This window comes from Falco rusticolus, chromosome Z (genome assembly GCF_015220075.1).
Source record: "Falco rusticolus isolate bFalRus1 chromosome Z, bFalRus1.pri, whole genome shotgun sequence".
In the NCBI taxonomy this organism is placed as follows: domain Eukaryota; kingdom Metazoa; phylum Chordata; class Aves; order Falconiformes; family Falconidae; genus Falco; species Falco rusticolus.
This window is the reverse complement of record NC_051210.1, coordinates 48,211,180-48,233,544: the sequence shown is the minus strand read 5'-3', so window position 1 is coordinate 48,233,544 and position 22,365 is coordinate 48,211,180. Positions and strand designations below refer to the sequence as shown.

General features: G+C 39.2%; 1 protein-coding gene across 4 annotated transcripts in view; it reads right to left on the bottom strand.

Moving 5' to 3' along the window:
- Positions 1-7,322: 7,322 nt before the first annotated feature.
- The window catches only part of SLC24A2 (solute carrier family 24 member 2), a 111,644-nt gene continuing 96,601 nt past the window's right edge, over positions 7,323-22,365 (bottom strand). For all 4 annotated transcript variants that reach the window (XM_037374003.1, XM_037374006.1, XM_037374005.1 and 1 more), the window contains 4 exons: positions 18,262-18,390; positions 11,629-11,718; positions 11,020-11,186; positions 7,323-8,997 (listed from right to left, as the gene is read on the bottom strand). In XM_037374003.1, the coding sequence (XP_037229900.1) occupies positions 8,748-8,997; positions 11,020-11,186; positions 11,629-11,718; positions 18,262-18,390 (636 nt within the window). In that variant the 3' untranslated portion in view covers positions 7,323-8,747. The remainder of the gene's footprint in view (positions 8,998-11,019; positions 11,187-11,628; positions 11,719-18,261; positions 18,391-22,365) is intronic.

Genomic DNA, 22,365 nt, shown 5'->3' with positions numbered 1-22,365 from the left:
CACTTTTGACAGAGGCACAAATGCTGAACAAAACAGCATGTTAGCCTAGAAGGAGCTAATGTTTCTGACACCCAAACTAATATTTCTGGAATAGTCCTGCATTTTGTGAGACACACAAGTAAAGCTCTTCAGAGCTATTTTTGGCTAGCAGTATCTCATAGCTACAAAGGATCAGGCTACAATCCCTTAGCCAAGAAAATGCAGATACCAAATGAGAAAGATTTGGTCGCTGCTGTGGGAGGCAAATTCTGAGCAGCAGCGTGACATGGTATCAAGGCAGGCAGGCAGTATGTGATGACAAGAGTAGGTCTAGATCTTCACAGGGACTTAGAAAATTCTGGGAGTAGTTTCCCTTTTCCTTCATCCTAGTTAGCAACTAAGAATAGGAACTAAGCAGGGAGATGTGTTGACAGGAAGGGAATTCCCTGTTTTAAAGGGAAGCTCTGAAGTCTTTCCAGAGGAGGGGTCAAATTCTCAGTTTTAGCAACACACGTTGCTTTTCTTCCTGTCAATAAACACCCCAAATATAACTACTTGTAAATGAAAAAGTAATAGTGAATGAACAGAGAAATTTTTTTCCCAGGCATTACAGAAAAGGGAGTGAAGTACTTGCTCATGGAAGGGGAAACACGTGGCAAGGAAACTTGCCATCATTCTCCCAGGCACGATTGCAGAGGATATTTAATATTTTTTTTCTCCTTCCTCTGCTCCCACCAGTCACATATCATCAAGGCCTGCTGTGGTAATGAAGGATTTGAAACCCCCTACTTCCTTTCAAAAGTGGCTGAAGTTGACAGGGATCTAGTGTTACCAAGCAGTGGGGTAAGACATCACACACCCACAGAGCACAGCTGTGAATGCCTCGGTGTGTGTGTATGTGTGTATTTGTATTCATTCTCAGATAAAGCCTCAGATGGTCTTTCTTTCAAATTCTCCATCTTCAACCTAAATGTCCCTCTGCGACTTGCAGCGTGCACCAACTTTGCTTTTTGTAGGATGTGCCTGACATTGTTTTTCCCATTTGGCAAGCATCACTGTCTCGGGACAATCACCATTCTAATTCTATTTATCTCTTAGTCTATTTGCAAATTTCTTTTGTTGTTTCCAGTCTTAAATTTTAAAGCTCTAGTATGATCAAAGATGAATCAAAAATCTCTGTCCTGAGCTCACACCTATAGGGGTTGGCACAATGCATCATAAAAATGTCTTGATTCACTGTGGAGGACAAATTCCTGGGGCTACTACGGGAAAAACTGTAACATTATCAACAGTAAGTAATGACATCTGTTGCCACCTTTTGTAACTTGGGAAGATGGAAAGTTTGATGATAGGAGATTTTTAACATTACTGATTTTCTTTTGCTGTTAATTATTCAAGATCATTCTTTTGTTTAAAAGTATCAGCCATCCAATGACAGCCTAAAAAAAGCCAGACATCCTAGAGCTGGCAAGGACAACAGATTGTGCAGCCCAAAGATTAAACAAGAAGGTGTCAAACTGAAGAATGGCATTCAAAATAACCTGCGAGCAAACATATCGGTAGAGAAAGATAGCGGAACTTCGCCCAAATGGGACCACAGGGCTCCAGATGTACACATCCCCAGGAAGTTATCATCTGGTGGATTCACATTGGGCTGTAGACAAAAAAACCTTTTTAAACTAAATTTTAAGATCACTGGAACACAGATATTTTCCTTACTCTGTGTAAGCACAGCAGGTAGCACAGTGACATAGCACGAGGCAGTCAGTGCTGCTTGAACACCTGTGATGAAGGGCAGCACGGCAGATCATCATTCAACCCACTGCAGGCAGGTAAAATTCTGTTTTCAGAGCCACAGCACATCCAAGACAATTAAGACAGAAGATACCAAGCAAAATGATGCACTGTTAAGTCTTTTTATTAGTATTTATTGTTGTTATTGTTATACACACTTAGACAACTCAATTACATAAAGTGATTTATATGAAGTGCTCTGTATTTGTATCGTAAGGTTAGAAAGTGTACACGCCACAGTGAAACATTCTGCAGATACAGTGAAGATACCTTTGACAGAAGGGATTATTTCCAAGAGCCTACCTAAAAGTAAAGGTAACTTTCATACTATATACAAACTTACATTCACAAAGAATATACTGATTCAGAGATACAAGAGTTTCAGCTAGTGAATAATGATCCACACACAGAAACACATCAGAAACCCTGGAATTTTCAGGGGATTGCCTGGACCGGCTTCCATGGCAATGTTGGTTTTTTTTTTTTTTGAGTTTGAAATGAGTAAGATGGGGGGCTTCTTCAGATTCTTCTTGCAAAAAAAATTAAATGAGAGATGAAAGAGTATGAAACTACAAAGTGAAACAAATAAGCTAAAAAAGCTTTATTACAAAAATAGCATCTCATTGTCAATTATAACATGCTACTACTATCTTCACGTGACAATACAGTGACCTGATCTTGCCATCTTAAAGAGTGACAGAAATAATTTCTAAGCATGTGAGTCAACTCCCCAGAGTCAGGATTGCAAAATTAAAATTGTGTAACAGAGATCTTGATAATGGAAATGAACACAAAACCAAGTGAAATCCCTTTGGCATTACTTAATTTTCATGGGGGATTAAAAGAAGTGATTGATTTCTACTGGATAGCCTGACCCTGAAAACTTTAACTGTTTCGTAAAACAGATGTGATTGAAGTCACTCATCTCTTATAAACTTACTAAAATATGTGGAGCTTCCTTTACTGTGACCTCGGTGGGAGACAGCATTGGAGTAACAAGATGATTTAATTGCTTCACTGGGCCTGACTCTGCAAGCATTGTATTCCTTCTTCTGCGGTGAACAAGGATAGCAGGATTGAGCCCCTGCTGCAAAGGCAGTGTGCAGCATTTTGTACAGTCCCACAGGGAAGCTCAAGAGTATGAGCAAACTCCCCCTGACTTACTCACAGCTTCACTAAGGCAAAACCAGATCCTGCTTTATTGTACATATATTTGACAGTATTTTACATTATACCTTAAACAGAGACATGAAATGGACTCTTTACTTTAAAATTAATGATCCCCTTATTTAGAAACCCCATACTAGTCTTCTGGGTTTTTTATGGCTTCTTGCATTAAGACAACTATGTGACATAAAATAAAAGTAAAAAAAAATAGTAAAGTGCAAGGTCTTTAAAAACGCATACAAATTTCATTGTTTGGATTGGTTTTGTGTTTGATGAGCGGTGAATTTACAATAAATCCACATGAATGTACAGTTCATTTACCAATCTAGAATTACATTATTTCTTACTCAGTCTTGTCCTGGGTCACTTATGGCTCATGTAAGAACGATGTAGCCAGTTGTGCGTCTGGTCTACCCATGCTCCGAGTGGTTACATGGCTTCTAGGCTGGGGTTGACCTGCATCTGGCTGGCTCTGAGCATGGGCTCATCACCATGCTAATGTGGATTACATGGCTTCTGGAGAAGACATGGCTTACGTCCAGCCAGGCAGGAGCATGGGTAGGGGAACACACAAACTAGCTGCACTCACCCAGGCAAACAAGTCCTGAGATACCATACACTGACAACTAACAACACACAGCAGATCTACAGGATGACTTCTCTGGACTACGGGGCTGTGATCCACATATGATTTCTGTATCAGATGGGTGCACTGAACTGCATAACTTCAATCTGGAAATTACTCTCCCCAGTCCCAACGGAAATGATGGATATCTCAATACTGATACTCTTGTAACTGACGGCAACAGATCCAAGAAGGATCATTTTAACATTGACCAGGAGTGAAACCTGCATCTGTTGGAGGGCTGGAGCAGGACTCTTCTTTGTTGAGTGCAAACTATCGCATTTGCTAATCTCAAAATCACTTTCTGCAGATATATTTCCAGATGCAAGTTCTTGCATCAAACTTTCCAGGACAGCAGGAAAACAAGAATCACCTGCTCAAAGTAACTAACCATGCCTATCTCTCTGTTAGTTGTGTCATTGGTATTTACAAGAGGTAAAATGGTTTCCAAGATTACAAGTGAGTGCAATTTTTCTCCTTGTACATAGCTACCAGGAAATTATATTTGTTACACAAGTGCTTTCTGTGAAATATGAGATCCTAAGATAAAAATCTGTGTCTTGCCCAAGTTAATGGCAGAAGTCTTCTGGATTTCAGTGGGGTAGTTTTTGGAGAAGGGATTATTTCTTTGTTAGAAATTAAATAAAGCCATCTGATACAGACTCATATTTGACTCAGAACATAAGATATATGGACCACAAGAACCTATTTTAAGGAATTACTGCTGAAAGAAGAATAATTAAAAACCATTGTATATCCCCTTTTTCGCAAAATATGTAATGAAGTAAAAGACAACCAGAGAAATAATCCCTTAAAAACCATCTAAACATTAAGAATATTTCTAAGCATCTATTTTTTACAGTACTTGGATTAATGACATGTTCAAACTACTGCTTTGTGGACCTTAAATCCACACACAACAGTACCATGAGTGACAATGACGATAAACTACCTCAGAGTAGTATATGTGGAAATTACATGGTAAATTCGTTGCCATTACAAACATCAAATGACATCTAGATAAGCTTCTTTGTCACCCACTGTGCCTTATACTCCATGAAGGTTATGCAGCCATATCAATTGAATAAATAAGCAGAAACATACAGACACAGAGAGCCTGTCTGCACTACAAGAAAGCACTAGCTTTCAGTAAAATAGTTGAGAGTTTTGCTGAAAGATCTTTCCATGTCTACATGTAGCTCTTGAGGAGATCACCCTCATATCACAGTTTTTATCATGCTCTTACACCATTTACCCTACAGATTTGACCATGATGGCTTCTGAGAGAAGCCAGATTTTTTTTTTTCCTGCCCCAGACTGATAGGCCCTATTCCTTTCTTTAATTCCAATGAAGTTAGTGCAGAAAATTTGGAAAATTTGTAAAGCAGGTTATAATCTGACCCACAATCCTGCTCAAGTGCTACTGGAAATCCCTTCCAAAAATAATGTCCAACATTGCTTCTGTTCAGTTGGCTATTTAACCTGAAGTTGTATTCTTACCTTAGTGTGTTGCCAACCTGATGTTGTCCTGAAAGCACTAAGCTAGAACGGGATCTTGATTAAAAAAAAAATAAAAAATGTATTAATTATTAATTTATGTTTCATAAGGACTATCCAGAAAGCAGCATCAAATGAATAAATGAGCACAGGCATACTGGCAGGTAGAAGAGGCTTTAACAACAACCAGCTTGCTACAGAATTTGGGCAGTTTGTGGGACGAGAACCCTAGTGAAGTCACTCAGAACTTTGAACAAAACAGAACTTTATTTTGATTTCTAGGTGTACAATGTTGAGAAATGTTCATGGATCCCACAGTGAAACAATTATGAACAATGAGAAACACTTCATGCTGGGAAGTTTGCTGCCACTGTAAAACAGGAGTGTCGCAGCAAGTGGTGTGTGTTTTCAGCTGTGCTGAGCCTGGACCACACATGGACATTCAGTCACTCGGTTGCAGCAGCTCCTGTTTGTTCTCTCAGCACTTCAGTTTAAGATTTTGAAACTCCTGCATGGGATAAGGGGCCACGCTTCCGCCTCCATCCCATTCCTCTCTTTTATATACCAGCAAAGCTGTTGCCTGTTAATCAAAGCGCACATCACGTGCAAGTATCCTGAAACAGGCTACTCCAGTAGTTATGTAGAAAGCTACCTTGGTAAGTATAACTAGCTTTCATAGTCAGCCTCTGCAGAAAGTGCCACTCAGCTGAAATCTCTCCTATTACCTCTGGAGGTGAGCTGCCACTGACAACACAGTTATTCATCCATTTGAATAATGATCTGCCCAGCACATGCAAGGCAGTGGGAGCTGTGAGGTTTCTCATTCCTGAGGGGAAAAAATTACTTTTAATACCTTCCAAGATAAATATGTTGACAGAGGCAAGCAGACATAGGAAAGTAATGAGTCAGATATATTTTAAGATCGCATACAGATGCCTTTACAGGATACTAGGTTTTAACTCTACACATAAAATTCCTCCTTCAAGCAATTGATGCCAGCTTTGCACTGAAGTATTTCCAGTGTGTAGGGCTTTTGATCAGTTACTCCCTTCCCCCTACCTGCCCTCACTGGGGCAGCAGTCTCTGCTGCTGCTGCCCTCACTTTACAGACTGTACCGGAACGCTCTTACAGCTCTCAAGATCAGGCAGGGCTTTTTCCTTTCCAGTGTGGGAGTTACACCATACTGGCCATGAAGTCATCAAAAAAAGAAAAATAAAAATGAGTAACATACTGAACAGAAATAAGACTCTTGCTTTTTGTTGGTTTCTTGATTTGAAATGTCAGACCAGTGAATATGGGCATCTTTGCGTATTTTAAGTGCCCATATACACAGACCTATCATGATCCCGCACAAGCTCCTTTAGATATCTGTGTCTTATTCTGCTAACTTGGGAAACGATTGCCTGTTTTGAGCACGGTCATCAGAAATAAAAGCATTTGGTGACTCCTCTGGGACACATTATACCGTGGAGTCAGCTCTGTATTTTGGGACACCTGTTCCATTTGAGCTCAGAATTTGGGTTATACATTTGCTTTTGCAGGATTGCTCTTCTTCTCAGTAGAGGGCATTGTAGGTATGTATATACCTATCCTTCCATTGTGTACACCCCGTAGAAACAAACGTTAAGAGGTGGGCAGCACTATCAGGTAGGTATTCTGGAACAATGAAGGATCTTAAACACACAGACAAATTTTTGCTCACAATGAGAGAAGCTCACACTAAAAAGCACTAAGAAGCAAGAGGTGTTGCAAATGTATGGTCAAGATAAAATATTCATTCTGAATGTAGCTAGGACTTAATACCTTAGGACAAGACATGAGTAGCAGACATTGTAATTCCTAGTTTTCATGCTTTTGTGCATTAGTAACTCACTCTTTTTCTTCATTATATGAATAATATTAACGTTTTAGTAATTTTTTAATATGTACTTTTAAATGTTTTCTCTGCCATTGTTTTCTGTCAAGTCCTTACTCTCTAATCAGATACTGTTACATACAAACACATATAACAGGAAAACAGTAAAGGACAAAGGGGATAAGTGAGAAGCAAACAGCATGGAACACAAGAAAACAGACAAGACAAGATGTGCTGAGCCTTCTGTTGCACAGCTGTGAGCATGACATTGCCATTGTGAGCATAATATAAATACAAAACAATGCTGAAACAGGTCACAGAAATGCGCTGAAATTTCATGAACTCTAACTGCACAAGAGACTCAAACAAACAAACCACAATTATCTGAAAAAATTTAACACCCATTCCAGTTCTTCCACTTATTTTTTTTAATCATCCAAACTACAGGAAAGAAGAACACTTCGTTGCTTTCTTTCTCCCTCCATATTTTTTTGAGGATTTCAGTAAAAGAACATAGTGTTTTCACTCTTTCCTGGGCTTCTTTAGACATTCACACTTCCAGCAATACTGAAAAATTTTCATGTAGGTTTCTTGCAGCTCCACTATATTTAAATTGTTAGTTTCTCCTACCTAGTTTCAAGATTTATAAGAGCAAATATGAACTGCCCCAGCTTTGTACGTCAGCTGGGGATGTCTTCCAGCAATAGCTATATGTAGTTGTGAAGGTCCTTACACTGCAAGTAATAGTGAAAGATAGCCTGTAAAACATATATCCACTTCAACAATTAGGCTGTCACTTTACAACTACTGTTTTTCTGTATGAAATACTATGCATGAGCAAATTAGCCTTTTTCTTCTGACATGAAAAGGCAAACTCATAATGATAACAACATCTGAAAGCCATTGGTACTGTTGTTAGTATTGCTGCATTAGAAAAAATGTTGTGTTCACATAGTAGTTGCGTGATCTCTCTGCATGCTGTGTTGCTATTTGAGAAGAAAAGAGTATCCCCATTCTGGTCTTTGCATGTGAATGCAATGAAAATCTGCACCAGTCACGAAATGGCCAGCCAGTGTGGCCCCTTCAGTGCCAGACCAGGGTTTCTGGAATCTGAAGAGTTTTGCAAGATGTAATAAACCACTATTAACATCCTGCCAATTGCCTTTACAGACCTGTGATGCAGAGGATCAGAAGACTGATGAAGTCCCTGGCTTTGCTGAAATCACATCATATAAAGATCACATCATATATGAAGAGATATGCAAGGTCTTCCCTGTCTGTGACTCATGCACTCAGTGTATGCTTTCCACTCAGGAGTTTCAGTAGATCATCAGAAAAATCCCATACCACGGTGTGTGTGGGGTGATGCCTCCACAAAGTCAGTATTAGCATTTCTCTTAAAAGATGAGAGCTTTAAAAAATAAGCATATTGTGTGTCTGTGTATACTATGACAGAGAAAGAGAGGTCTGGGTATGTACCATAGGCATAGGAGAAGCAGTAGCTTTCACTGTTGCCGTGCGTATGCAGCATCTCCAGTACTGAGCAGCGAGCATGTTCTGCAGCAGATAAAGAAAACCTCAGCACATCTGGACTCCACCTTCATGTGTGTCTGCACTGTCCAGCAGCAGTCATTCTTCACCTTGAGATCCACCCTTTGTATCCTTTTCTTACTTTCTTTTAAAATTGAGGGAGAGGAAATTCACAAATCCATGTTTTCATAGAAGTTTTCCATTGTGGTTTTTTGCTGTTTCATTTTGAGATAAGTTTATTTTTGAATAAATATATTGGGGATTTTTTTTTTTTTTCTCTCAAGAAACAGCACTTTTCTCTAGATGGAGACAGGACACTGGATCACTTTGTCCTCTAGGAGGACACTGACAATCAGGAACACAAAATAAAGTCCAAACATGAGAAAGCCCAGAATTTTATTCATTCTCCACTTGCAGAAAGCAATGGAGAGGATGACGAACAGCAGCATGATGAAGAGGAGGACAATTGCACAGAACAGACCATTGCTGCTGACTGGCACTGGGATAAAGCTGTTAATCACTGCATACAGGAGCCACGGAAGAGGAAGGCTGTTAAGAAACAGAAAAAAAAAAAAAAAGAATTGGGAACATTGCAGAAGTACAGAAAGGGGCACTACAAAGTTTCTGGAAGCACTTCAAAATACAACCAGAGGCTTCCAGCATAAAGTGAGGCAGGAAGAGTTTCCACTCTTCCAATATATACATCGATCTAATTTGTCAGCTTGCTTGGGGTTCTTGGGGATTTAGGCTCCTGACTCTTCCACCAGTTACATTTCCCTTGGCTGACAAATACCTGGTATCCTGTCTGTGAGCACTTTCATTTGTTTATGGATTTCAGACCATCACTGGAAGAACCTACTTCCATTCTCTTGCCAAGAGCTGGTATGACAGGGGAGTAGGTCACATAAAAACATGTCCTTGCCATAAAGAACTATCACTGTGCAAGGCACTGCCCCGCAAATTTGGTCCTTAAAAGACTTGATCCGTATTTACTGTATAAACCTGTGTTAAAATATGAACTTCAACTGAACTCCAGCTTAATTTCTATTTATGTATTTGTATTTCACAGAATGAGACAACAACCTCTGGAAGATGTCAAGGAAATAAGTATTTAAGCCATTGATCAGAGTTCAGCAGGCTTAGAAAGCATGAAGAGAGTTGTCAGAAGCTCAAAACGTTCAAACTTCGAATAAGCAGCTGAAGAAAGAATAATTTATTACAGCCTCAGTACTAACTGCACCAGCCTACAGCTCAACTGTGCCATTTCTGTTGTAAACATACCAGGTCTAGCAGACTGGTATAGGACAAAACATTTCCATTGGCAGGAAGACTGAACATGTTAAGAATAGCAAGAAAAGTAAGAAAGCATTGCAAAAAGGAGATGTTTTGTAATGCACCCTACGTGCTTTAAGTTGAAGCACATGGTAGCGAACAATGTTTTCATGTATTTTACAGGTCTGCTGCTTATAGATGTTATTTCAAACTCTTCATGCTTCTGGATTAATAGGAAAAAGTGGCCCAGTTTTTCTGCTGTGTCTAAAGTACTGCCATTGGCTAAGAGATGGAGTAAAAAAGCCATTTATTATCCACTCTAACGTCAGGATCCCTTTTTGTACCTATGCAGTTGCTGATATATTTTCAGCAGTAAAAAACAGGATCTGTTGTGGGCTGTTTGGGACTATGACTAGACCTGTTCTTCTGTGTATGTGATAGCAAGTAACACCAAAGATGGAGAAACGGAGAGTATGGACATGATTCTTACTGCCTTTGTCCTGTGTTGAAGATGGAAATGTAGGAATAAAGACAGAGCTTGGTGGTATATTTCCTGCACATTTTTGAAACACAGAGGCATAGACTACAATATTTCTGGACATGATCTACTTTGGTCTCAAAAGGTCAAAAAGGAATTTGAATTCCAACCACGTGCCATGCATCATTATCCTAGAGCTGCCATGAAGCAGTGAAGTGTAAATAGCACATCTCTACAGTCTTATTTCGCTTCACATTGTAAGAGCTATAAAAAGGATCCTTTGTGTTAACAGAGAATTGGTTTGTAATTTGGGAATTCCCAGGTATATAAAAAAGTCGCATGTCAACAACAGCCTAAATGAGCAATACAAGACAATGACATTCTGTTTTTATTACAGCAAACACATTGAATACTGAAGAGGCAATGGATTGTTCCCGATCATCTTTTATAAAGAATGCTATAGTATAAGCACAATGAGTGGTAACATAAGCAAACAACAGCAACCTGACAAAATCATAAAAACCTTCAGACATTCTGTCTTGGAACAATGTTCTTGCATACTTTTTAAGTGCAATTCATTCGCCTAGGCAGCTCTGCAATGTATCAAAGGAGAATTACGCATAAATTTTTAATAATTCTGTCATAGGAATGTCTGTAAACTTAGGAGCACTTGACGTAGTAATATCCATTGCCTATTGGCATCATTCTCCTTTTTAAGTATCAATGGCAGAAAATTGCTGTAGACAACACCAGCAAAAACGCAGCAACATGCTAAGAGCAAAAGACTTGTTAATAGACAATTTTCTTGCTGTAGGACTTACCCCACTGTGATGTCAAATATGTTGCTTCCAACAGAACTGGATACAGCCATGTCCCCCAGCCCTTTGCGTGCTACAATAACACTGGTAATAAGGTCAGGAATGGATGTGCCAGCAGCTAGAATAGTCAATCCCATGATTTCTTCACTAATACCAATGGTCTCTCCAACCTAAAAGGGTTTAAGTAGAAACAGAAAAGAAGTCCCGTGGTGAAGAAATGCTTCCTGCTGTAAACCTGGTTAACCAGGGATCTTATCCTGGAGCTTGCTGACTAGCTTGGAGAACAAAGTCAAGACGGGAGAATTATTTGTTTTCATGATTTCCATGTTTCAGGAGAAAGGTAAGATTGTCAAATAGAACCAACAGGCATTGAAAAATGGTTGCTGATGGCTCTGATGTTACCAGAATGATCAAGTCCTGTGGTCAGGACAATGACAGTCTCTGAACTACTTTCTGTTTAGTGAGTAGTGATTTACTTCATCCATTGTTGCAGCTCCTAAAATAAAGCACCATTCAGCATGACACAGAAGATGGACTCCAATTCTAAATGATCTGTCACAGTGCAAACCAAAAATGTAGGGCTTGTATATTTTACCAGTATGACCTCCTTACCTGATGTGCCCACCAGACCATTAAGTAAGAAAAAAATGCAATCCAGCTGATTGAGCCAAAAAATGTGATAGGAAAAAATTTTCTTGAGCTCTGAAACAGAAACAAAGAGAAACAGTGAACACCTAAATTGAAGGCTGATAAACTGTACTCTCATTTGCTTCTCATTTTTTCTGATTACCTCTTCTGACCAACCATTTAGATGATTATCAGATGATCAACATAAATGTCAGGAACGGTAAGGAACTGACTCCTTAACACGTTCTTAACATAAGAACATAAGGAACTCCTATGCCTCATTCTTCCAACTGCTTCAGTTGTAAAATAACACCTCCTAACAACCTGCATGACAAACAGCAAATTTTGTCATTTGTATCATATTCTATTATGCTGCAGTTTGCACATGTGTTTAGCTGAATGGTGGCTTGACTTCTAAACTTATTAATAACTTCATGCCTGTTCAGAAAGAATGTTTTCAAATTGCTAAAACATATACCCATAGCTTTCATTCATACATCAGTAACTTTGTGTAATACTTTTCACAGTCAGTATAACAAAGGCTGACATACGACAGAGCTAGAAAACTACACATCTAAAATTTGTTAGGGCATTTACTTTTCTTGGGAAAACAACTTTGTTTCTCAATTAGAACAGAAGATACAATAAACACATTTGCCATGCTTTGTTTTTTAGGCTAGTTTATTATAAAACCATGTAAAACACACTTTGAGGCCCTTCAATTAATTAAAAACCTGTATAACACCAAAGTAACTTCATTTTCACATCTCTCTTACTAATGTCAAACTCCGAATAGACAGCATTCTTGCAGCCAATGAATGGGTTATATTCAGATTAATGACTTATTTTGGTTTCTGTTCTTTCCAGTCTTTTGCATCATCCATATTTCCTATTGGCCAGCGAGACCTACGTAACCAAAAGACATCAAGTTAACTACTCAAGGAAGGAAACATGACTGTAGTATTGTACCAGGCAATCACTGTTTAAATCAAATTAGTGTTTAAAACGAAATTTGCACTGTGAATGAATGCTACCAGTCTTGAATGAAACCACAGCCTTTATGAGCATCAACCTTCTGAACACAGATTCTCACTCCAGATGACTTCTGATGTGCCACTAGCACGCTCCTACAAATTTTCATGAATAAAGAGTAGGACTGCTTGTGGAAGTAATCATATCTCTTCGAATACTTGTTCCAGCTGCTGCTCAATCCTGCAGTACATTTTTCTGTTAAGCCCTCACTAAATCCACTTTCACACTTTGCTCTGCAAGGGTGTCCAGAATTTTTGGGCAGCACACCTTGCCTGTACCCCTCTCCACTGCAGGACAGGCCCCTGCTGCACCAGGAGACTCATTGGCCTGTGGGTCATTCCTAGGTGTTTTGGGAGCAGACCAGACTGCAGAGCTTTCCCTGAACATGTCATAGAGAAAATACAATTTGGATTCTGCCAATTCAGCTCAAGCCTCGATAAAGCCCTCTTTTTTAGGGAGCTTACAGGGCTGCACAGCCAGCTTTTCTTGTATAACAGGCACAAGAGGCATTTATATGGGACAGCCTTATGTTTAGGGATTGATCAGCATGGGTGGCTGTGGACTAAGAAGTGCTCATTAGGTGGACTAAGGGCTGGCCATCAGAGCTGGTCATGTGGAAATAAAACTCTTTTGTCAGCTGAACCAGAAAAGAGCGAGGCTGGTCTGCAGCTCATTGAAATCATGTAGCCTCTTTCTGCTGATGTAAATGGAATGAGATCTGATCATTACCGATGGGGAAAAAGGTAAAGTCAGCAATGGCAATTGTGCACACTCATCTAAAGGATGGGACAATTAGAAGGTCCATATTGGCTTTAGGAGCAGGTGCAGCTGTAGGCTGTGCTACAGAACACTTACACACTCCCTGTGAGCACTCTGCATAATGCTAAATGCCCTCCTGAAAACAGCTTGTAAATGTTGACTAACACGACCTATACAACTCTACAATTGAACATACATAGGAACAGGCATTAAAGACGGTACAGATTTAACAACACTCCCCAATCCCCTCTTTAAATATAGGCATGAATCGCCTCAATGACACCTGGAAACATCCCTTTCACATTAATACCATTACTGTTAACAAGCCCTGTTTCTAGAACTGCCCAGGGTACTTTAGGTGATCTGCTTCTTAAATCTTTACAGAGCAAACGGAGTTACTTTTTCAAAAGAGAGTTCTACTTTTTTATCAAATTAGAAAATCTGATAATAAGTTTCCAATGTTTAAACCTACTCAGATGGACTTTTTAATTTTAGAATCAAAACTTTACGTGCAATGGGGGACAGAAGACCTTAGGTTGAAAAGGAACACAATTTGAAAGGAACACAAAGATGGCTGTTAAAATAGTGCTCTGACACCAGTGGGATCAGAACTGAGCCCAGAAGGGCTAAATGAATCTAACCATCAACTTCCTTTAATTAAATTAAACAGATAGCACTTCTTCTTCAGTATTCTCAGTAGCCAGGTCTTTCAACTTTTAATATTTTTTGTCTTCCTTGTAAAAACTGGGATTTTCTGGCAACACATATGGTGAATGGGATGATGAAGCAATAAGCTTGTTGCAGCTGGTCACAAAAACTACACAGAGCACCTTGTAGCAATGCAATTTGAGTAATCACTATGCAACACTCAAGATGTAGGCATACATTTGCTTATGCAAAACTAATACAGCAAGAGCTGCACCAGATAGTAATAGCTCTCTGTCAGTGCAATTATATGTACAAAATGTTTCTTGCAAAATAACAAGACATTGCCTATTTGAGTCAGACGCCCCCAGAATTCAGATGGCTAAGAATTATGTCAGTAACTTTGCAACTTGTGTATTCCTTGTCTGTCTTAGCCAATCCTTTCCCAGTAAAATCAATTGATAAGCAGCAGTTCAAGAGTAAGACTACTTTTTTTCCCCCCCCCCCAAAAGGAGAACATTTAAACTTAAAAAGGACAGAATTTAAAGCTTGTACATATTACAGGCAATGAAATCAAGAATGGACTCCATAGATGCTGCTATATAATTTGCACATAGATGACATTTTAAAAAAGCAGTAATGAGAGTGCTGATTCTTTTTCAGATGCTGGATTTTATTTCCAGATTATAATAATACTCATGCTTATTTTGTAACTAATTACAGCATTCTTTTGAGATTTATCTCATTGCAACTCCCTAGCTCTTGGAAATATAGAGAGCTGCCAGTTCCAAGCATCTTCCTAGAAGAATTAGTCAGAGACAGCAGACAGCAATACTTCTCTCCACCTTTTCTGGTAGCTGTTGTGACCGTTGCCTTGTAAAGACGGAGAGCTAAGTTTATTACCAATTGTTGTAATTGGTAATAATTGTTGTGGTCATGGTAACAGACAATTGAGAAAAGTCATGGCTCATACAGTTCACATGCTGTTTTCTTTCAACAAAAGAGGAAGAATTTTGTAATTTCACTGTAGATCGGTTGGGTTGGTACTGTTCCTGTCTATCAGCAATCTTAAGGACATTTTTCTTGGTACACTTCTGTATTGATTTCATGCCAGTGTCTGAAAAACAGGACTTTAAGTGGCAAGAATGACCCAGGTATGAAGGTTTTTATTGTCTAAGAGCCTGATGCTGATGGATAGTGAGTACTAAATAATTTGCAAAGTAACTAGCTTAATTTTAGCCTGTATCATTACCAACATATTTACTTTACACTTAACCTGAATGAATCATATGTTTATCTTGTATATAAATTTATCTGCATTGCAAGCTTTGATTTTCCTTTCATACTTGACAGTGCTTAAATCTGATTACTCAGAACCTGCTCCTGTAACTGGATCTGTGCAGGAACATCCTGTCCTTGTCCCCTTGGTAACAGTGCATCTCTGTATGGCAACAAGAGTTCATGTAAGTTGTACCTCTTAATTGGTAATGGGAATTTGCAGAGAAACAACGAACTGCCCCATATGGGTCCAGTGACAGCAGGACTGGAGCCCTGAGAGCCATTTTTCTGGCCTGTAACACAGAGGGATGGACAGTACAGTACGGCTATAACAAAAGATGGTGTTCAATATCTGCCACTGACCCGCTGGGCCACCTTGGTCACGTCATTTTCCTTTCAGTCAGTCAATATCCCTTACTGCAGGAGCTGGACAGTTACATTTGTGGCCTTTACGGACACACTGGGGAAATAAGCTATTGGTACAGGAACAATACCCATTACTGTTCAAAACATCTGAACAAAAAGTCAGGTACAAAATTCCCCAAGGGCACACATACCTCTGGTGTACTGCCAGCAACGTTACTGATGTTACAGTAAGGATTTTAATATATACTGGCTTAATGTAAGCATGTATTATTAAGGCACTAAACACACATTAGAACATGTCAGCTATTGAATCAGCTGAAAGTTAGTTGGAGTAATGCATAATCTACCCTAAGTATATAAAAATCTGCATGTATGTACATCAGAGCATAAGACAGCAAGGATTTTTCTAACTTTATAAGCAGAGACCTTGGATATGAAATTTTTTTTCTAGGGCTTCTGAGTTTCATGTGGCTAAATATAGCTTGGTATAGTACAAATAAATGCAGTCAAACTGTCTTCATTATGTGGAGATAAAATATATTTCAGAAAAGAGACTCTAGGAGGAAAGCTGAACTAATTTTTGAAAAGTGGACACACAGAGGATGTCAAAGGCTCCATATGGTCTCTCAAACCAATAGCTAGCACACAAGTATTCATTTTATATACCCACATTCTGATCTGAGCATCCTGATGAAGAATTTGGGTTGCTGGCTAAAATTACCATACTTGCAAATCAAGCCCCTCATGACAGGCTTACCTACAAAAACTATTTAAGTATTATTTTAAGTTTGTTTTAATTTTTGCCTCACAGATTTAATGGAAAACTGTTTTCTGATGGACATGCTGAGCTGTGATATTGGGGTTTGGTTTTGTTAGGAAGGGACTATCAGGGATGGCACACAGACAAAAGCGAGGCAGTATTAGAGACAAACACACTAATAAAGAGTCCTTGCAAAGTAGACAGTTTATGCAGTCATCTGGTTAATTCTTTGACAGCAATGTTCAAGGTAAGCAGCTTGTCATAGTGACACAGCCTGGTACCTACTTTGTTATTACTACATGCAATTACAAACTACATTTCTTTTACTGCTGTATAAAAGCTACTCCTTTCAGCCAATGACTTTTTAAAACTCTGTTGCCTGTTGACATATCTGGCATATACAACTGTGCTTATCTTTTGGGTTACCACAGGGTATTTTAACTGCACGTTGTCAGTATGTCAGTTCTGTTGTGAACAATACTAGTGTTAATAACCATGCACATCACACAGTTGCATGCAACTTCTTGAGACACTTGCTTTCCAAACCCATTATTTTAACAACCCTTCTCATTTGTATAGTACAGAATACTGGATAAGGCTAGATGTCTGTTGATGTTAACTTCAGATTTCCAAAATTCAAAATAACGTACATACTTATTTCTTAGCAGTACTTGCTCATTCTGGGTCAAAAAATCAAAAAAATGACAGGGATAACTTTGAATGATAAAAGGAGGGTATAAATACAGAAATAAACAATCTTGAAATTCATGTAGTATGCTCTCTGTGTTAACAAACAAGTGTTTATCAGAGTTATCTGAAAAGTTAAAGTTTAAAGACTGGAAGGGAAAACATCAGTTTATATCCTTTGAAAGACAATTATCTAAAAAGAAATCAAGAGGTCTTATTTTAGCTTGTTTCTTGCTCCGAATTGCAGTTTTCCAATGCGTGGGATGGGAAAGTTTTTCAGTGTGTGTGAGGAGGAAAAAAGAATTCAGGATGTTGATTTATAACATTATAAGCTGTACATCCCTCTCACAGCAGTTTTAAATCTATTTTTGATCCAGAACAGAAAAGAGATTCAAACACTACTAAAGGATCTTTTCAGCTCTTGACTTTTTTTCTTTTACTTTCCATGAGCCTCCCCAGTCAGGTCTATTTTTATATGTGAATATGAAAGTGGTAAGATTTGATAACTTGTCACAGTAAGTCATTTGTATTAATAGCCTTACATCAAGCTGTGTTTGGGATGAAACTAGCAAGTATTTCACACATGGAAGGACTTAGGGATCTTGTTCTAATATGAAAATCAAAAGATGACAACTAGAAGACAAAGGTCTAGTAGAACATGCATTTAAGAGAAATGTGTATCATTACTTTTGAAACACAGAGAAAATTTAGACAGTCTAAAATCTTTCCAGTTGTACTCTTTAGGGCACTACAGATGAACAGACTTCCTCAGCACTTATGTGATATTCAGTGGAGATCTAGACATGCAGATGTGAAGGCCCCAAAGAAGTTCTAAAATCTTCCACTTTATGTTGTAAAATATTAGTGAATACAAATGGCAATCTTAACAGAGCTATTACCAACCAGTTGCCCATAAGCACCCATTCGAAGATTTGAAGACTGGTGCTGTGACCTTTTCTTCAAGAAGAAACTATTAAAGAAAATCATTAGCTCCATTTTTACATAAATCCACTACAGTACCCTTTTTGGCATTTAACTACAGAGCCACCCTGTTGTGCAAAACAAACTGACTTACAACAACAGTTACTTACAGGTTTTCTGACATCCGGGAGGGAAGCCCACAGTGGAAAAACAATGGGTAACACAAGAAGGTAGGTGAGCTGCTTGCGTGGGGTGTCAGGCCAGGCCAGGCTGAGAGGCTGGTCCTCATCCTCTTCGTTCTGTAAGAAAAGCCGCAGTAAGGAGGATATTGAAGTGGATGAATGAGGTTAGGGATTCTTCAAAGAGAAGTCCTGAGGACTGTGCTGTATTTTACTGAGAACCCATGGCGGATGAAAACACTGCATTAACACCACACCTACCTAGCAACATCAGCTAGGACAGAGCAAAAAGATTCTGGCCAGACTGAAGAATCCCTGCAGCACAGGCTGCCTGAGGGCATCCATTTGAGGCTATGCTGTCAGTGATGCTGGTGCCCAGGGAGCACGGAGCAGTTTGGTGCCTTCTACCTGGAGGGGAATCTTGTGCCTCAGGTACATCTTGGGATGTGGGCTAGTCCAGTCAAGGATAAAAAGTGGTGTGGACTGCACCAGGCCTGGCCACATAGATAAAGACAGGGAGAGAGACAAAGATAGAGATCGGGGCAGGGGACAGAGAGATGGAGACAGAGAGAGGTGTGTGTGCGTGTGTGTGAACACACACACAAACATATATGTGCATATAAATAGAAATATCTGTATGTGCATATGTATACATATATCTAACTTTTTAAGCTTTTCTGAGTAACGTAACAAGTTACAATTTAAGATATATCTATATATACACATGTATATACACATGTGTATGTATATGTATATATATATGTACATGTACATGTATATGTATTTTCTTGTTCAGAGGACCATAGGGTAATTTAGGCTTGCAGGGTCCTGGGGAGCTCCACTGCCCAGCCAGAGGGAGTCAGACCAGGCTGCTCAGGGCTCTGACACTCAAACTGAGAAACCCCCAAGGATGGAGATGGCGCAGCCTTCCTGGGTGCCGGCTCCACCACTGGGCTGTCCCCGTGGAGAAAAGGCTTCCCCTTATCTCCAGCCTGAACTTCTTGTGTTTAGATCAGCCACAACGCAGCAGTCTTCTTAACAACTTGGTGCTAAAACTAAAGACATTCTTCTCCTGTTTGTGTAGCTGATTTTCATATCTATCTCTAGTCTCCTTTTTATGAGTATGCTGTGCGCCTGTCACCTCTACTTCAGAGTAGGGGTATGGGGACCTTCTCCAGCGACAGAAAACCTTTTGGCTGCCACAACACTTCTCTTCCGTTAGACTGCTCCTGCTAACGAAATGGAGCCCTCTCAGACTGCTACAGAAAGAAAGTGAGCATGATTCAGCCTTTTGGCTGTATGTATTAAAGTAACTTTTACACTTTTAATATAGGTAGGCAATGTCTCCAGAATTCCACATGGATCTAACTTGATATATCACAGAATAAGGCAATGGAAAAAATGGCCCGAATGGTTCTTTCACACAGATGGGTGTAATGCCTGTTAAGCTTGTGGAAAGTTTCCTAGGGAGTTCAGTGAAAGCTAAAGAAGTCCAAAAAAGAGTCCCTGGTGAAAACTCTGTTTGTTTGAGAGCATGAGTGGTATACAACTACTTCCTCACATAGTGTTCTTGTTTTCTTCTTTTGCAAAAAGATAGCAATTGAGAATTCAGTCCTCTCTGCAGTGTGCAAGTTACTCTTCTCATAAATTTACAATGCAGGTTTCTTGTCAGTTATTTCCCTGTCTTAAGATGGCTTACATAAACCTTATATCAATGCTGTAAGAAGCAGTCATTTGAACGGCCACGTCAGTTATTTTTTTCTAAGCATAAGAGTTATTGGTGAAATGTCACCATATGTTGGTATTGTTCATAACATTTGCTACTTACTGCTAATTTTGATTGAAGAGCCATTATGAACTCCTGAATTGTTCAACTACTCAGCTAGCTGAACTGATAGTACCTACAGAGGCAAGCTCAACTCTTAGCTCAGGCTCTTTCATCATGTCTGTATTACCTGACACTGGTGGACTGGAAGAAAATCACTATTTAACTCCTGACACATTGACAAGCTGCAGCTACTTTTACAGTTATGTGTTGATGTCAGCAGAAGACAGCATTTTGTTAACCCCTACCTACACTTTATGAAACTCCCACCTTGCATGATGGTAACTGTGCATTACTGTGAGATGGCAGTAAAGTGAACAGGTATAAAGTGAATAGGTATAATCATTAAAATATTTTTTAAAAATACATAGGCACAATTTGACACAGTCCACACAGTACTTAAGAAGCTGCTGAGCAGCTTAGAAGGCTAGTTTTTGCCTTTAGCTTTCAGCTCTTTACCAAAGCGGGCAGATGATCTGTACTTCACTGCTGCAGTCTACCGAAGCCTGACTTCTGGGTGACTGGTCTGGTGCTGGAGTGTGTGGGGCTACTTCCTAAACACCAAATCCATTCCTTTTCCATTCTGGTAGATAGTGTTGGGATGGGGAAATCAATCAGAGACGGATGCTCAGCTGTGAAATACGACGACTGAGGTAAAATTTGAGTGCAAAGGGACCAACTGAAGGGTTGCCTAGGTAACTCTTTCTGAGTGGCCTGTGTATAATACAAGCAGTGGACTCAGCTGGAATAAAGCTCCATAAATGACTGCTTCATAAACAGCACTGAAGGACAAAGTACTTCCTCAATTGCCGTCTTTAGAAATTAGCCATGATTAAAAACTGTACTTAATCACAACAAAGGCTTTATGTTAGTTTGAGCTTGCACGAGTCTGCAAAATGTACAGAAATCAATACCTAAGCTGGTTCATGCAGTACTATACTAGTACAGACGGTACATCAGCACTGGGCCTCATTCTGGTCTCATGTCTATGTCAAACAGCACTGGGCTAGCATGAGCCCACAAGCAACATAACTGGCTATAGCAAAGGACCACAAAGAATTACATATGGAGACTGCCAGATGTCTCCTGAGAAACCTTGATCTATCTGTTTGAGATATTTTCACCTTCAGGTTGTGCTGCTTTATCCATTTCCCCCAGGACAACTAACCCCGAAACATAAGGCCAGACTTGAGCTCACAGTGCTTTTTCTTGCTAGTGTAACTCCAGGATGCCTTACAGATGCTACAGTCTGGATCACCATTTCCTATTTCATAAATCAGAATCAGCATATGATTTTCAAATGCTGACCTTCTAAAAATCAGTGGAAATAAGGAAGTTCAATGTATTTGTAAATCTAGCTTCCATGAATTTCAAAGGAATTTTGAACTATACACTGAGGTTGAAGATAGGAAAGGGAAATAATTTTGGCAGCTATAAAACCACGCAAATGTGACTGTCATGCTCCAGACTAAGCATCAGTGATATAAAATAACTCAGCACAGATTTGTGGCAGAGATTGCACACACTGTCTATGGCCCCAGCCTATCTACAATGTACATACTGAATACACATTCTCACTCTTTGTAGAAACTAATACTAAAACAAGAGTTTTGTCTGTATAATGAAAACTCAGCACTTGCAATGTTCAGTATGGTTCTCTTCTGCAATGCTGAGAAAAAAACATAATGATAACATGATATATACATTGGAATTCAGTTGCCTAAACACACGTATGGTGGTGCCATTTTTGAAGCCTTCTGGTATCTCACTTGACCTCCACATGCCCCATAAGAAGTGGGAATATTCTGCTAGTTTATGACATACCTGCTATCATGATGTAAAAATCTCCATTTCTCTAGGCCAACTCAGGTGGTACCACCTACCCATCTATATGCAAATGAGTCCTACTTCAAAACTCACTCCCTGTTATGACTCTGTAGCTCATTAGCTTTAAAGATACTGGAGTGAACACATGGGAAAGCTGGATTAGTTGACATTATGAACTCCAATGATAATACAGTATCTACACAAAGTTTCATTAAATTCACACAAATTTAACTGCTGTCACAAAAGCACAGGTCATATTATAGTAAATACATAAATATAAAGTAAAACCTGAAGCTGTACAGACAATCACAGTTCTCCTACATTTCCAAATTAATTTTGGTGACTTGCCTGAAAGGATTGTCCAGAATACTAATGAACATAAAACTGAACAGTTTACTTATATTAATACAAATAGCGTTAATACCAAGTGTTCTACGTAGTCA